At 38.8% G+C, this 14,138-nt stretch overlaps 1 protein-coding gene across 1 annotated transcript in view; it reads right to left on the bottom strand.

Annotated features, from left to right (window-relative positions):
• Positions 1-5,438: 5,438 nt before the first annotated feature.
• IL13RA1 (interleukin 13 receptor subunit alpha 1) overlaps positions 5,439-14,138 on the bottom strand; it is a 65,209-nt gene continuing 56,509 nt past the window's right edge. Inside the window, exon 11 of the mRNA XM_032619961.1 lies at positions 5,439-7,906. Within this exon, the coding sequence (XP_032475852.1) occupies positions 7,814-7,906 (93 nt within the window). The 3' untranslated portion in view covers positions 5,439-7,813. The remainder of the gene's footprint in view (positions 7,907-14,138) is intronic.

Raw genomic sequence — 14,138 nt, 5'->3', positions numbered from 1 at the left:
TAGAAACAAATAAAAGAGTTAAGATTTGAATTCTAACATTCTAAGATTCTAATATTGCTAACTAGATTTATACCATATTTTTTTTCTAAAACAGTGCAATTAGAAAATGTCATACCATTACAAACTCAGTACAATGAAGGTTAATAGTATAATAAGATACTGTAAAAGCAAGATATATTGCTGCCACTAGGATTGTCATTTTCACGTAAGAAGGAGAAAGGAACTGGTGCCAGAATAACATTACATACAATCACAGCCATCATTTCCTGAAGTTCACTTCAAATGGTTTATTTCATCAACGTCTCAAAATAATCCTATGAGGTAGGTCCTTTTATCACCATTTTACAGATGAGAACTGAGGCTCAGACAGATCAAGTTAAGGAAACCTCCAAAAAAGTAGAACCAAAAGACAATTAATTGGGCTTCCCTGGTGGCGCAGTGGTTGAGAGTCCGCCTGCCGATGCAGGGGACGCGGGTTCGTGCCCCGGTCCGGGAAGATCCCACATGCCGCGGAGCGGCTGGGCCCGTGAGCCATGGCCACTGAGCCTGCGCATCCGGAGCCTGTGCTCCGCAACGGGAGAGGCCACAATAGTGAGAGGCCCGTGTACCGCAAAAAAAAAAAAAAAAAAAAAAAAAGACAATTAATTGAAACATGAGAGAAAGACATGAAAGTTAAAGAATCAGTCCAGGACATCCAATATACAACTAATAGGAGTTCTAGAAATAGAGAAAACAAAAAAGAGATAGTATGTGAGAAATGTCTCAAAAATGAAAGATGAGTTTTTTGATTGAAAGGGCTCACAAAAGCCCAGCCCAGTAAATGGGAGAAGATGCAGAAGAAGGCATATCACTGTTAAATTTTAAAACACTAGAGATCAAAAGAGAACTTTTAAAGCTTGCAGAAATAAAAGTTACATACAAAAAATAAGAAATCAATACAGGATTAGACTTTTCAAAAGCAACACTAGCAGCAAGAACATATTGGAATAATGTTTTCAAAATTCTAAAAGGAAATAAATTGTTTCTAATTAGGAATTCTTCACCTGGTGAAAATGTTAATGACGTATGAAGATATATTCAGACACAGAAGGGTTTTATTAAAATTACCTCCCATGCAATCTTTCTAAGGAAGTTAGTGCAGGATGTGGTCCAGCAAAACAAGGGCGTAAAGCAAGAAAGTGGACGAGCTGAGAGCTAGGAAACAGAATCTAACACAGAAGAGAAGCAAAGGGAATTCCCAGGATGACAGCCGGGTAGCGGGCCTAGAGGGCAACCATTCCAGAATGGATCAGGGGGGCAGCAAACTCCACTAGGGCTGTCTCCAAGAAAGAGAAATGGAACTCGTAGAATTGAGTATGACTAGATTACCTAATATGCTTGACCATACTGAGTGGAGTTTAATGGTTCTGATAGAAAGTTTGAGACTGAAGTCATGGCAGGTGCATAGCAAAACAAATCGAACCAAATGTACAGTGTGGGGAATATAGTCACTAGCTATGTGATATCCTTGTATGGTCACATATTGTAACTAGACTTATCGTGGTGATCAGTTTGAAATGTATAGGAATACCGAAGCACTATGTTGTGTAACAGGAACTAACATAGGTCAATTACACTTCAAAGACAAATAAACTCATGGAAAAAGAGATCAGATTTGTGGTTACCAGAGGCAGGGGGTGTGGGGAGTGGGAATTGGATGAAGGCAGTCAAAAAGTACAAACTGGCAGTTATAAGATAAAACAAGTACTAGGGATGTAATGTACAACATGATAAATATAATTAACATGGCTGTATGTTATATGTGAAAATTGTTAAGAGAGTAGATCCTAAGAGTTCTTACCCCAAGAAAAAAATCGTGTTTTTTTCGTATTTCTTTAATTTTGTATCCATGTGAGATGATGGATGTTCGCTAAACTTATTGTGGTAATCATTTCATGATGTATGGACATCAAATCATTACGTTGTACACCTTAAACTTATACGTGCTGTCTGTCAATTAATGTCAATAAAACTGGAAGAAAAAATCCAAATCAAACCAAAATAGACTATTTGAGAAAAACAAAATAAAGGAAGTACAGTTAATGGCACTCTACATGGATCAACTGTGAGCAATAATTATATGGTCTAATGCAAATATTGAATATTTAAACCAAAATTTGTTGTATTTGTGGAAGAGAATTATGAGTGCACGTGGTGTTTGTGTATGTGTTGGGACACATATATGAAAGCTAGTTTCTCATCTTCCATAGCAGAAATTTAGAAATAGATAATTTCTAAACCTAAATAAAAATAAGAAATAGCATTAAGTATTAGGGTATAATTCCAAAGTAAAGAGTTATATGTCAAAAGAAACAGCTAAAAATGTTAAAAGCAGTTTTAAACAACACAAATTTATTAGCTCATACTTCTGCAGGTCAGAAGTGCAGCCCAGCGTGACTGAATTCTCTGCTCAGGGTCTCACAAGGCTGGAGTCACGACAGGTCGGCCAGCCTGGGTTCCTATCTGGAGGCGCTGGGAGAAAGTCTGTTTTCAGGCTCATTCAGGTTGCAGGCAGGACGTGGTTCCCTCTGACACTTTCTACATGGCCTCCTCCATCCTCAAGCCGGCAGCAGCACTTTGGGTCCTTTCTGTGTTTTGAATCTGTCTTCCTCTTCTGTTTCCAGCCAGAGAAATTTCTCTGCTTTTAGGGGCTCAAATGATTAGATCTGACCCACCCACATAATCCAGGATAATCTCCCCATTTTAAATTCTGTCATCTTAACCACATTTGCAAAGTCCTTTTTGCCATGTAAAGTAACATTTTCACAGGTTCCAGGGATTAGGGTGTGAGGATCTCTTCCGGCAGGAGGAATCCGGGTTAAGGAGGGGCGGGGCAGGGGATTGTTTTTTATAAGCCCTGTGGTACTCTTTGACTTTTAAAATTATGTACATGTCTAATTTTGATCAAATGAAACCCAAAAAGTTAAATTCAATGACCAAATTTGCAAGTATTGAATTCAAATGGATTTTAGAGAATGCATCAGATGTAGTCATTATACAAGCAATCTGTATTATACAAAGTCCATTTTTGCATTTCTAGGCAAAATGACCTAAGATCTGCAAAGCACGTTAAGAAACATTTGTTAGGCACAGCCATGGCTGGGCCCTTGTGAAAATTCTGATTTGGGCGAACCACAAGGCTCTTCCAATGTATCAATTCCTTTGTTCTTACTGTCGTATTAAAGGGGCGACTCTGGTTATTTTTGGCAGCTACTGCTAATAGCTAACTACCTCCTATAGCAAGAATAAGAAGTGACCATAAACATATTTTCTTGATATGTAAAACAAAAGTCATCATCTTAATTTTTGCAGGATGTCAGAATAGAGCTAATCTAGTCCAGACTCAATTTACAGATGAGAACCCTGAGGCCCAGAGAGAGAAGGGGACCTGCCCGTGGCATTGCTAGTGCACGTAGCAAAGATCCTCACTTCTAAATGAGCTCTACGACTTATGGCCACTGTTATGAGCCTTGGGTGGGATGACATATCACTGTCTAACATCTTCATTTTATAGAAGGGGAAGCAGATGCAGATAGGAAGAGATACCTGCCCAAGGTCATTTGGAACTCCTACATTCTAATCCAGGTTTCTTTTCCTGTACAAAGTAGCCTCCCCCTGACTAAACAGCTGATACCATGACAAATCTTATTCACTTCTAAATTCCTAGTGCCTAGCACATCATTGCCTGGCTCAGAGAGGAATGGACACATGAACGAATCTTAAGACACTGCATAAAGCTCACTTTGCAATTAAATATTTTAAATTCTCAGTCTGTCGGCTGATAAGAAATTTGGCAATAATTTGAAATAAGATGTTTCTTCTTTTGCCTCCTTAGGACAAATAAGTACATCACTGGCTATATTATACAGGCTCTAAAGCCAGGCTGGCTTGTTTTCCGGTTCTCTCAGTCACGATCTGCGTGATCTTGCACACATACACTCAATCATTTTATGTCTTGGTTTCCTTATCTGTAACATGAAGATAGTAATCAACCTATCTCATGGGACTCACATGGGGATTTAGTGAAATAACACATGTAACTTGGCACACAGTAGCTACTCAATAACTATTAATTTTCTCTTTTTTATAGAATGGTCTACCTAATAAATGTTGAAAACTAGCAGTGAAGTATTTTCCTGTTGCTAATGGTAAACTAAAAGTGTGACCATTAGAAAAGATGGCTAAAGGCCAAAGAACCTTCAGGAAGAAATCTTGGGAATTGATGTCAAAAATACCTAGCACATCCAAATGTCAGTAAAACTGCTTCTTCTCTTAAAGTAAAAGCATGCCAAGATTTCGCTACGGTATTTACAAAGAACTTTATTGCTTGATCTAATCATTAGGGTTTAAAAGAAAAGAGAGTCTCTGAAATAAGTGTTCTTGCCCCCTTACTTTCTTCTAAAACTACTAATATTCTAGTAGCATGATATGCTACTCACATGAGCACAGAGCTGTGCTTGGAAAAGAGCAGGACTTCTTGGAAATGACAAAATGGTAAATTACCCTGGAAAGCAAATGGTCTCAGGTCATTCTGGCTCCTCTGCCCTGAGATAAGGTGAACATGTTTGTGGCTACCGGAATTTGTTTTCCGTAGATCTCATACAGATATACAGTCTCAAGGGTCCTCAGTTAAATGTTTTCTGTCATAATACTCAGCGTGTTGATGTGTTGAGGACCAGAAGGTGATTTCTTATTCAAAACAAAACAAAAGTATACTTACCTGGAGATGGATTTCCAGAATCTTCTTGGATCATTTTAGATAGTTACAGAAGTAACCTGAGCAAGATCAGCAGCCCCTACCCATACCCTAGGGCTTGGCTCCTGGAAAGATGCACGGTAATTAACAAATGTTGGGCTAAAGACGCACTCCCAGAACTTAATACAAATGAGAAAAACCCTCCGTGACACTCAAACCGTTTTGCTATAGTTACAGAAAACATGAAACTACATTACCATCTCTTAAGAGGGAAGCTATTGAACACTGATTTTCTTAGTCTCAAATCTAACCTGTTTATGTGATTAATTCATAACTAGAGGTCCCTCATCGTGTATATACCATGACAGTCTCCTTAAGTACATTGCACTCTTTTTGAAGCTTGAAATTAGAAAGGACCAGTTCTCCATTTCCCTTAATTGTCAGAACCATGATTTAGCAAATACTTACGTCCCTTTAGGTACTGTTTGCAAAGGCTGTACTAAACCAAGTGCAGGCCTTTATCAGAAAACACAGGCATGCCGAAAAGAGCAGGGAAGCTTATGATACATGCTTGTAAGATAAAAGAGCTGTCTTGGAATTTTTTCCCAACTTTGCCATTTCCCAATTCTTTTAACTCCAATTTCTTCTGCCACCCACTCCTCACGACACTTTCCCCAAAATAAGACAAAGGAAAACATTTGGGTGACATACAAAAAGACAATTAATATTTATTTTACTCAAGCTTTTCTGTTAAGAAGTTAAACAAAATGATCCCCATTTGAAGGCATTACCAAAAATGTTAACATTGTTTCACATATCCCTTCAGTGCGGGATGAAGAAAAAAACACTTATCTGAATGAAAGAATAAGAAGGACCATCCTTACAGTGGCTTTACTTTGATATGTGGAGAAAACAAATCCATAAAGTTAGACATAAAATAGCACATGAACCTACTAGTTTCCTACAGGCAGTGGGAATTCCACTGATGTGTTAAAGTCTCCAAGAGCTCTCAAGACCTGGGGATCAGTTTTCAGCAGTTATAAAACAGCCATAGGTACTCCCATAATTCACTGCCCACTTTTCCCTCAACTATTTTACCACTAAAAGAGCAAGACGGAAACACCCCCGCTCCCAGCCCACTCCCAGGCCACAGGACCGTCATCAGTAGTTCTTTGGGTAATCAGAATATCAAAGCATCCCCTCCCCGTGCTGCCATCTAAATAGGATGACAGGAAAAATGACTTTGGGTGAGGCATTTAGGTGTTTTGTTTCGCAGAAGTATAAGACCTGGCTAGGAAATAATCTCATCCCTACACAGGAAAACCGAATATTCTTTCTAGAGAAGAGTAGGACAGAATAGAACATCCATGCCCGTCTCCCAGCCTCAATCTGACCTCAAATATAAAAGCAGGGGGAGGAAACACCTTGACATCTGCCATTGCCATGAACCCCAATTTCCTCAGGAAAGCCAGGGCACAGTGGTCCTCCACTGTACCCAAACCTGAAAAGAGCAGGGATGTCTGATCTCCCTTCCCCTAAAAGCAGGAATTGGAAGTAGCATTATCTTATTAATACAAATGGATGAATGTTTGGAGAACCTGTGATATAGAGTTCTCAAGTTCCTACCAGTAATCTGAGTCTATGTGTGTGAGGAGAGAAACATTAGAGGGAACTTCTCATTTCCACACTTTAAATATGGAGGAAGTAGAAGTAGAGGGAATATATATATATGGATAGGTTGTGGGGAATGGGTGAGAATGGAGCCTTAACATATGCAAAAAAAATACAAACGTTGGAGCCCTGGATGGCTGGTTATCAATATAAGAAACAAAACCTACTAATAACCATTTGTGGGAGTAAGGGAAAAGAGAAAGACACAACTATTCTTTTTTTCTCAAGCAAATAGCAAAGTTCTAGGTGAAGACAATACCTGTTTTCTGTTTATAAAATGCATACAGAAACAGTAAATGCCGAAAAGCTTCAAATAAATGCAGAGTCACACAGAAGTTACAAAATATGCGAGAATTAGTCATTGTTTCTCAGTCTACTCACACTTTTCCTGAGATGCAAATTACTCCCTGCTCCTCTAGGTGCTGTGAGCAGATTTATATTCTAATTGCTCATGAGAGGTGAAAGACTACACCGAAGGGAATGAGGGAGATGCAAAAGGGGAAATCGAGGTGGGAAGAGGGGTGTTGAAAGGTCTGGAAAATGACTGGTGGAGAAAGAACTGAGGAGCCCCAACTAGACTGTGAATTCTTTGAGGGAGTTGGTGCCTCACACCTGGGGGCCTAACACAATCTGGACGCAGAGTAGATACTTGATTTGAGTAGCGGAGGTGAAGAATAAACAATGCATCATTAGAGACTGTGTCGCTCAAACTCTAATACCCAATAAGTCATTCTGCCTCTACTGCCCTTAAAAGCCTGAAATGGCTTTGAAAGATCTCAGTAAAGAAGCTGCTTCTGCTTTTTCTGTGGTCACGGCCAACAAGGATGCCTGGGCCTTTCAAAGCAGAGGAAAATGCTGCTGAAGGGGATGAAGACTCCGGACTATTAAAGGGCTTTAATAGCCACAGACATTACTCAGTGGGATCCCAAACAACAGATAACAGATTTTATCGATTTTGTTTGCTAGATGTTCTCGTATGACTCAAGTCTGACTTTTAGCATTTGCACCCAAAATGAATTCTCCTACAAATAAAATTTGTTGGTATTATTTGAGACAAAGAATACAAAGCAGGCATAGGTCCCTCAGGAAGTTGTCACAACTCCTGGTAAGATTAACTCGACTGCCATCATCGCTTTTTGCTTTTGTCCTCTAGTTTGAAGCCTTAGCAAAAGATGTCTGCTTTTTATAATTCAACAGAAATGACTCCACTCTTTTCTCCAAAGGGTCCATTATTATTTTTAGTTTTTCGGTGCACGACTCAACATAAAGACCTGTGGCTCTTATGAGCTGCCTGTTTTTAAACGGTCCAGTAGTTTCGGTTTCCATTTAACAAGTTCCCAGATAACAAATGGAAAACGGAATGAATCTTCACAAGGTCACATTGAAGGTTAAAATAAATTATCCCCATCACTGAGAGGCTCTCTTCAGGCTTTCTATCAGCACTACAGAGTCAGTTTCTTCTTTGGTTTGCTTCTCGTAGATGTCGTACTTCTTCCAGTGCTGGAAGGGAAGAAAAAACACATACACGATGACTTTTCTAAACAGTGTTCTTTCCCTGAGTACTCGCAGCCAATGCTTATTTTTAGGTTTCTGTGCATGGAACCCCGAGTATATGTTTTCCTGTTTTGTTTGGGGTCTTTTTTCTTTGACCTAAGAATCTTCATCCATTTGAACCATCAATTAAACAAAACAATCAGGAATTAACGTTAAAGGTGAAAAACACCGTGGGACTGTTATATGATATTTAATAGCCATCTCAAAAGATAAATGTGGACACCTCCAAAATTGGAAACGAAGTCTTTTGAAGAAGAATAAAAGAGCAGCATGCTTTCCTTACTTCAACTGTTTCTATCTTTATTTTTTTACCACTCAGATTTGACCATTGCTCCAGAGATGCAATAGGCTCAAAAAGGCATCAAGGTGAACGGCAATATATAAAATGTCCCAAAGTCTCAGTGCAGTTAAAAGTTTTGAAAGACCTTGCATTAACAGCTTCATGTAACATCATTTGCGAGACAGGGAATTATGCATACAAGGTAAACTCATCTTGAATTCAATTTAAGTGTGTATCTTACGGTGAAAGCCAATATCCTGGTCTTTGCCTTCCTTCCTTACAAGTCAAAGGAAAGGGTGAAATGGGAGCTCAGTCCCCTCATCTGTAAAATAAAGTTGTTAGACTAAACCAGGGGACTGCAAACTATGGTCTAAGGGCCAAATCCAGCAGGCTGCCTGTTTTTTTAAATAAAGTTTTATTGGAACAGAGCCACCCCCATTTGTTTCTGTACTGTCTACGGCTGTTTTCGTGCTACAACAGCACAGTTGAGTTGCTGTAACAGACCAAAAGGCTTGTGAAACCAAAAATATTTACTGTCTGACTCTTTATAGAAAAAGTTTGCCAATCCCTGCACTAGATTATTTCTAAGCTCCATTTCGGCTCTGTTGTTTTCTGGTTCTAAAGGCCTAGAAAAGGAAATGGAAAGAAGGAAAAATAGAAACAAGCAACAATGATGATTCAGCTGCCTCAGGTTGTGCAACTGGAGATGGACTCAGCAGGTCAGGAGCATCTGGTCTTAGAGAACATATGGAGAGATAAGTTGGAAGACACTGCTTAAAATATCCAAATTCTACTCAGCCTGTGATCTATAGAGCCCACGAGCCACAACCACTGAAGCCTGCACACCTAGAGCCCGTGCTCTGCAACAAGAGAAGCCACCGCAGTGAGAAGCCTGTGCACCGCAACGAAGAGTAGCCCCTGCTCGCCGCAACTAGAGAAAGCCTGTGCGCAGCAACGAAGACCCAACGCAGCCAAAAATAAATAAATAAATTTATTTTTTAAAAAAGAAAAAGTATGTTATAGGACCAGGTTTGGCAAACTTTCTGTAGATAATAAACATTTTCAGCTTTGAGGGCCATATAGTCTCTGCTGTTGTAACATGAAAGCAGCCATAGACAATATATAAATGAATAGGCATGGCTGTGTTGCAACAAAACTTTATTTATGGACGCCGATATTTGAATTTCATATTATTTTCTTCTTTATATTTTTTCAACTACTTAAAAGTGTAAACACCATTCGCAGCTTGCAATCTGTACACAAACAACTGGCAGGCAGGAGTTGGCCCATGGTCTGTAGTTTACAGAGAAATCCTATGAGGAAGGTAGTGGATGGCAGCATAGCCACTATAAAAACCACAAGTAGGAAAGGTAAGTAGGGTAAGTAGGAAAGCAAAGCCAAAATCCACGGACACAATCTGCAACAAGACCAGATGAAAGTGATGCCCCCCATGAACCCTGAAATATGAGTGGGTAGGGACAAATTAGAGATGCTACAAGAGCAAAATGGTATTAGCTATGGGAGAGTATGGAGAGGGAATCAGCAGGGCATCTGATAGATCGGAGAATTCTAAAACAACTCACTCAAACTTCAGCAAGCTAATTTATGAACAATAAGTGAGTCTGGCAGGGGGTTGCACCGCCCAAAAAGTGACCAAACGCAAGGAGTCCACAGAACAGCCTGAGAGCCACCTGAGCCCTATGAACTCTCAGAACCATCCGAAGCTCCCTTCCTGGGCAAAGTCCCACTCTGAAGAGAAACTGATAGGAACAGACTCCACACTGGCTAGGACACAGGCAAGAGACACAAACTATAAAGTCCAGATAAAAGTAGACGAGGTGAACAGGCAGAGCCAGATTTCAGAAAGGAATTCACTATAGTTTTGAGACATTGTCAAAAATAATAGAAGATGGAACTCTATAGCCATGAAATTAGAAAAAAAAAAAAACTATCCTAAATCAAGTCGTCTCCTAAAACTTTAGGGAAACTAATTTCATGTAAAAATAAGCAACAGAATAATATTCTTATGGAATTAAAAGATGCCAGAAAGATGTCCACAAAATATACACAGATGAAAATTATAATCTAATATTTCAAAACTAGCAAAAGTATATTAAGAAAAAGTTATGTGATATGAAAAACTGTGCATGATATCGAAGAATATAAAAATTCAGAATAAGAACAATTCAGAAATGACATGGTAAAACCCAAGAAACAATTAGAAGTAAAAGAGAATAATCATTTCAGAAATGAAGACTAGCTAGAGGAAACACAGGGGCAAATAAACACAACAGATAAAACTTAAGAGAAACAAAAGATGAAAAGGAGGATTTTTTTAATCAAAAAGAAATAAAGATAGATGAAAATTATTCGAAAGGATGTGACAAATATAGAAGACAGGCAAGGAAAATAAGGGAACAGAATAACGAAGTCTATAAGTGAAGACATTTTCACTGAAAGTTTTTAAAAAGATTTGAAACTACATACTGAAAAGGCACACTATATACCTTGGAAAATCAACCCAGAATGACTAATACCAAGACATATTCTAGTAAAATTATAGGACTTCGAAGGAAAAAATCTTTTGACAACCAGGCCAAAAAGACCAAGTGTTTTAACACAGAAAGAGTATTATATTGTCAGCAGACCTTGACAACACTTTATGCCAGAAGAAAATGCATGACATATTTAAGATACCCAAAGCAAGAACATGTAAGCCATGGATTTTATATCTAGCTAAAATGAATTTCAATGATTAATGCAGGAAACTCCATCAATATGTAAATAATCCAGGAAATGTTGGTCCCATGAATCCTTCCTGAGAAAAGTTTTGGAGTTTCAAAAAACCAAAATGACTGGAGAGACATCAACATAAAGATCGGGGGTTAGCATCAAATACATACCATATAGAATTAAGACTAAAGAGGGCTATAGGGAGACAATATAGTATATAATGGCCTTATGCACTGGAAATGTAGATCCTGGACAACTTTAAGAATGGGGAGAGAATGGGAAGAACATATGGAAAAATTGCTGTCTTTAATAATCGTTGAAAATTATTTTATAGTTTGTCAAGAGTTCAGAAATTCCTTCAGTTCCACCTGTTTCCTTTTCAGCTGTTAAACTCAAATAAAGATAAATATGAGCGTTTTATGAAAACATATTACGTAATTTGTTAAAAGTGTGGACTGGAGGATCAGGAAGCCTGGGCTCAGATCCCAGCTCTAACTCTTGTTAGTTAGACGTAGATACTAGCTCTGCTAGGCAGCAGCAGTGTAACCTCAAACAAGTTACATATAATCCCTCTGGTGCTTCACTGTCTTATCTGTATAGTGGAGATAATCCCTGTTGCAGGATGGGGACAAATTAATGAAGGAAGTGCCTAGAAAAGTGTCTAACACATAGCAAAAGTTCAATAAGTATGAACTGCTATTATTATTGTTGTTACTATTATTCCATTTACCAGTAAAAGTGCAGTCAGCCCTCCGGAGGAGGTGCATAGGTTATGTGCAAATACTACACCATTTAAGGGACTTGAACATCTGTGAATTTGGGTATCCGAGGGAGTCCTGAAGCCAATCCCCCACAGATACCAAGGGACGACTGTATTTCCATTCCTCTATGTTGTTCTCATAACCTTAAAGATGATTATAGCTGGATAACAAGATTAATTTTTCTCTTTTGGTTATCTGTATTTCTCATTTCTCTATAATAAACATATTTCTTTTAAAAGAAATATTATTTTAATTTAAAAGATGCACCCTGAATGTTACATTTTCATTGGTGCCTGCTCATTAGACCCAACGCTTAACTGTGTTGGACAGGAAAAAAACAATCAGAACACTGCAGCAGAAATGGCTTCTAAGAAAACATTAATTTATTATTATTATTTTTTTATTTATTTATGTTTTTGCGGTACTAGAGCCTCTCACTGTTGCGGCCTCTCCCGTTGCGGAGCACAGGCTCCGGACGCAGAGGCTCAGCGGCCATGGCTCACGGGCCCCGCGGCTCCGTGGCATGTGGGATCCTCCCGGACCGGGGCACGAACCCGTGTCCCCTGCATCGGCAGGCGGACTCTCAACCACTGCGCCACCAGGGAAGCCCAAATATTAATTTTTTAATTGCCTTTTTTCATTCCTGAAACTCTGATTACTCTCATTTTCACCCATTGTCAGCATCAGGGCCTTTGCCTGAGCACTGCTTCTATGCATACGTCTATGTAAGGTAAAAGGGACAAAAGCAAAGGCTCTGACCTGTTATTCAATTTTGTGAATTATATGTCAGTCTAACTTTAAAATGACTTGTAGAAAAAAAAACTCCACAGAATTACGGTCCATAGTTCAATTCTTACCCTGCCGACTTTTTAAACAAGGTAATTGACAATAGAATAATGGCCAAAGATGAAAAACATCCTAGATGAAAACAAATCAGTGTTTGGGTGGTGAACACAACTGGCTTTTAGTTGTTAGTCATCCTAGAAAAATACATGTATGTATATAGAATTATTTTAAAGAAAGAAACAAACGTCATAGAATAATGGAACATCAAGTTTCAGTTTAAGAGTACCTTCAAGATTTGGTCATTTCACACAGTGAACGGCCAACAGAGGTGAAGTGGGTTTCATGCACCTAAGCACCACGCAAAACACTGGCCTTGTGTGTACAAATCAGCTGATGATGTGCCCCCGTCTTCTTCAGAGCAACAGACACAATAGAAAGTTGTACAATATGAATTGTAGATCCCCACGCCTTAAAAATCACTGCAGCTTAAAAAGAACCTGCTGAATGTGGTGTGGAGGGGACTAATTTGGTACCATTTGAGGTGGCTATCAATTCAAACACTCACTTTGAAAATTGATAATTAAAGGGAAAGAATTAAACATGTTTCCTACCTTTCTAGCAGAAACCGAATTTCAGAACAACTAAGAAGCCTAGTTGAGGACTGAAAGCAGTGCTTTGTAGGAAAATGCTAGCTTATAAATGTAGATTAAATGATAGATGAGAAAAATCATCATCGTTTCACAACCCCTAATGAGATTATTGATTCAAGCAAGGATACTAATTGGCCAATAAAAAGCATCAGCTGAAGAGTTGACAGGGTGCTAACATTACCACCACACAGATTATCTTCAGGTGGCAAGGGGAGGAAACGTGTAGATGGCAGGAGGGGACATGCTATTATCGCCTTAAATACAGTGGTCCATCTCACTAATGGTGGGACAGCTGGATATTATCTGTCTCCTGACAATTGGGACAGCTGGAAATATTTAAATATGGACTGAGTATTAGATGATATTAAGGAATTAATAATTTTTAAAGCACAGCCATGCTATTTTGGCTATGTAGGAAAGTGATCTTAGCTTTTAAAGATACACACTGAAGTTAAAAAAAAAAATTCAGCAGTATTTGGAAATCAACTCCAAGTTAAAAAGCTGCTCTCCAATCAGGAATTCAAAACTGGCACAGTACTGAAAATGTAAGTGGTTTCCGAGAAGCAGAGGAAGAATGGATAATATTTTATGGATGAAAAAGAAATGCAGAAGCAGAAGAGAAGCAATTCCCTCCGCAAAGCCCCCCTACCCCCCAAATATGGCCAGCAGCCCAAGTAGTCACACAGAAAAGGCAAACAGCAAAGCAACAGGAAAAAATGCTGCTGGCCAAAATGTTACTACAGTGATGAGCAAAACATTGTCAAAACAGTAGAAACCTTAAGGAAAATGATACAGAGGATTTAATTTACCGGTGGCTAAACCTAAATAAGTTTTTTTTTTTAAAACAACCACTACTGATGGTGCAGCGTGGAAGAAGAAATTGTTTAGAAAGGGCATGGATTATTTCTTGGGATTAGAAGTTGGTAAATTTGGGCTACAATGGCTTCTACTTCAGGTTCTGCAATTCT

The sequence above is a fragment of the Phocoena sinus genome, chromosome X (assembly GCF_008692025.1).
Source record: "Phocoena sinus isolate mPhoSin1 chromosome X, mPhoSin1.pri, whole genome shotgun sequence".
In the NCBI taxonomy this organism is placed as follows: Eukaryota; Metazoa; Chordata; class Mammalia; order Artiodactyla; family Phocoenidae; genus Phocoena; species Phocoena sinus.
The sequence above is the reverse complement of the archived record's forward strand: the minus strand, read 5'-3'. Positions and strand labels throughout refer to the sequence as shown.